A 3,790-nucleotide genomic window follows, 5' to 3' on the forward strand; every position below is an offset into this window, starting at 1 on the left:
GAAAAGTAGCTTCCACTCATTAGCAGAGTAGACAGACTCGCGTGCTTGCAGCTCGGTAATTTCGCGCCTCACGTCTTTCAGCTCACTGCGACACATGTCCTCTACCCGTTGGAGTCCATCCACGATAATTGCATCAGCTTCATCTTTTTGGGTTGCTCGCTTGCGTCCACGCTGTGATTGCAACCGGGCACTCACACCTGCAGCAACAGTGCTTCTGTCCGCAGATCGTGGCTCGCTGATGCCAGACACATCTTCAGGTTGTGTTGGTTCCACTGGAGAAGGTTCCAGTTCCTCTGTCGGTCTCGGAGCAGCGGTACTGCATATCGTGCTGTAACCCAAAAAAAAAATTAATATAAATAAAGTAAATTAGTTACCTTTATTAAACAATTTTGTCTCGCACACAGACGTTTTTGTACTTACGAGCACTGAGACAATGTTTTTTGAAGAAAGAGCAGTTGGTCGTAATGCACATACGGGGTCACCCGTTTACCACTGGATCCACTTGCTGCATTTTGATTGTTCCGGTAGTCACGGACAAAGCGATCGCGGATGGACTTCCAACGGGTATGGACAGCATCGGCTTTAAATATAAAAAAAAAAAAAAAAATAGTAGACAGATAGTTTGAAGATATAGGAAACATTTTTCATAGTTTGCTAGGATAGTTGAGATATAAATAGTAGATAGATAGTTAAGAAATAGTTTTTAGAAATAGTGTATAGATAGATAGTGTACAGATAGTTCATAATTGAGAGATAGACAACAAGTGGATAGGTTGATAGGATACAAATTTTTTTTGGGTTTACATTTTCCGATGTTACGTCACCAATATTTACCAATTTTTTTCTTTGAAGTTGTAGACTTCTCCATGTATCGGGGATCAAAGTGACAGATTATTTGATCCCACAACTTCCGGTTTTTCACGATGTCATGGTGGGAGCTGTCGCTCTGGTCCCATATGGAGGGGTTGGCTTCAACAAGGTTGATCAGTGTCTCGTTGTGGATAGTCAATGGCTCTTCGTCAACGACAATCCTTTTTTTTTTGGCCGCTGACTTGGACTAGGTAAACCCAAAAAATTTAGGTTGATAGTTTCAATTTCACTGGATGGCCATATTCATATATACAGAGATAGATAGATACATAGATATAGCAATAGATAGATACATATATATAGATAGATATAGATAGATATATAGATACATAGATATAGATAGATAGATACATAGATATAGCAATAGATACATAGATATAGATAGATATAGATAGATATATAGATACATAGATATAGATAGATAGATACATAGATATAGATAGATAGATACATAGATAGATACATATTTATAGATAGATACATAGATATTGATAGATAGATAAATAGATAGATACATAGATATAGATTGACAAAAATAGATGGAGCGATAGATAGTTGATATTTTACAGGTATAGTAGATAGAAATTGAATAGATAGATTGTTGATAAATATTGGATAGAATATTTCTAATTTGATATTTACCACTGGCAGTTGTGGCGACGACAGACGGCTAGGGACCTTCTTTCTTTTTTGTCCTCCGTGTTGCACCACCTATTGTGTATGTAAAATGTAAAAAAAAAACATTTTAACATTAAATTATGTTAACATTCATTGGATCAATAAATTTATGCCTGAAAAATTCAACATGTGTGCTATGTACCTTTGTTTTTTTAGCATGTTTTTTGGGGGGTGGTCTAGCAGCCTCGGGCTCAGAAGACTCCTATTCACAATAAAACAATAAACAGGATTGTTATGCCTAGCTCAATACAATGGAGTTTCACACAACATTATAGTGGTTTTTTAAAGTGCAAGCCTACCGACTGTGACGAAAAAATCGCAGACACACTGCTGCTGCTGCTGCTGCTGACATCTGTGTCCGACATCTGTGTGCAACAAAGCAACATGTTTAGTACACACACATCCGACGGACATTTTACAGACTCCCATGATGTATACTGAGATATATATATAGAAATGTACTTACATTTCAGGAGAGGTATTGCAACACTCTGTCACGTGCAGTAGTCCTATTATGGGTGGTATATTCCTCTTAATGGCCGAAATCACATTTCCTGTCACATGACACATGTGACCACCCTCAAACGCTATTAAAACGTGTGGTCCTATTTGGAAATTTTTCATGATTTGCGTCTGACTGCGTTTGCCATAGCCTTCTATGGCAGAATGAACGCTTCCGTTAGTAGTGCGTTAGCTTGACCGGACCCGAGAACGCTGCAAGCCACGTTGAAGGTCCGTCAGAAAAAAAACGTTATGTGACAAACGCATACCAATTTAGGGATGCGTCACGATGCGTTTTACAATGCAAGTCTATGGGCGCGTTAGTAAGTGCGTTACATTGCGTTTTTACTACTTAAAAACGAGTCCGTTAGACGGACACACCTAGCGCAATGTGAACCCAGCCTTAAAGAGTTAAAAGGGCATATCAGGATGAGGGTTATGAACAGAGAAAATATGGGTGGGACTGGCTGCTTACACATTCCCACCCTGGGGGTGTGGAATGAAAGATAAAAAAAAGACACCGTTTGTCTCATTCAGTATCTGTGTCTGGAGGTGTGTAGACCTTCAGTATTGCTTGTGTTTGCTAAAGGACTCAAGAGATGGACACTATCCTGAGTGGAAGAACTCGCACTACTGTATGGACTATATACTAACTGCTTTCACTCAGTACTAATGTTAAGCATTCCGATACTGCAAATATCGGGTATCGGCCGATATTCGCTGTATCAGATTTCTGATACTGAGTTCCGATATTTTTAAGATATCAGATACCGGAATCGGAAGTTCCTATAGTGAAATGATGATGCACTATAATGGAGTGTGGGCGGCGCGTGGGTGGAGACTGCATGTATGTGTGTGCGGGTGGGGTCTGTGCGTGACCGTGGGTGGTCTGTGCGGGCCTGCCGGGGTCTGTGCGGCCTGCTGGAGATCTGTACAGGCCTCTCGGGGGTCTGTACGGGCCACTCGGGGGTCTGTGCGGCCTGCCGGGGGTCTGTGTGGCCCGCCGGGGGTCTGAACAGGCCTCTCGGGGGTCTGTGCGGCCTGCTGGGGGTCTGTACGGGCCTCTCGAGGATCTGTTCGGCCTGCCGGGGGTCTGTGCGGCCTGCCAGGGGTCTGTACAAGCCTCTCGGCGGTCTATGCAGCCTGCTGGGGGTCTGTGCGGCCTGCCAGGGGTCTGTGCGGCCTGCCGGCGGTCTGTACGGTCCTCTCGGGGGTCTGTGCGGCCTGCCGGGGGTCTGTGCGGCCTGCCGGGGGTCTGTATGGGCCTCTCGGGGGTCTGTGCGGGCTGCCGTTGGTCTTTGTGTTTGTGTGCAGGCATCGTCTGATGGGACTACAAGTCCCATCGGGCTATGCTTGCTACAATGGCAGTGATTGACACATTAGCCAATGATGGGACAGTAGTAGTCCCATCATCCGGCTAATGTCTTGAATGTAAAAAAAATACTAAATACTACATACAACAAACATACAACATACTACATACATACAACATACATACTACATGCATACAACATACATACAACATACATACTACATGCATGCAACATACATACAACATACATACATACAACATACATACATACTGCATACATACTACATACATACAACATACATACAACATACATACAACATACTACATATATACTACATACATACAACATATATGCAACATACTACATGCATACAACATACATACAACATACATACTACATACAACATACTACATACATACTACATACAT

At 42.4% G+C, this 3,790-nt stretch overlaps 1 protein-coding gene across 1 annotated transcript; it reads right to left on the reverse strand.

Moving 5' to 3' along the window:
- Positions 1-416: 416 nt before the first annotated feature.
- LOC143775107 (uncharacterized) lies at positions 417-2,041 on the reverse strand. Its single transcript, XM_077262953.1, has 5 exons — positions 1,848-2,041; positions 1,691-1,750; positions 1,513-1,581; positions 835-1,057; positions 417-580 (listed from the first exon to the last, which is right to left on the reverse strand). The coding sequence occupies exons 1-5, from the start codon at positions 1,932-1,934 to the stop codon at positions 417-419; spliced, it is 603 nt and encodes a 200-aa protein (XP_077119068.1). The 5' UTR covers positions 1,935-2,041.
- Positions 2,042-3,790: the final 1,749 nt, after the last annotated feature.

This window comes from Ranitomeya variabilis, chromosome 5 (assembly GCF_051348905.1).
Source record: "Ranitomeya variabilis isolate aRanVar5 chromosome 5, aRanVar5.hap1, whole genome shotgun sequence".
NCBI classification, from domain to species: domain Eukaryota; kingdom Metazoa; phylum Chordata; class Amphibia; order Anura; family Dendrobatidae; genus Ranitomeya; species Ranitomeya variabilis.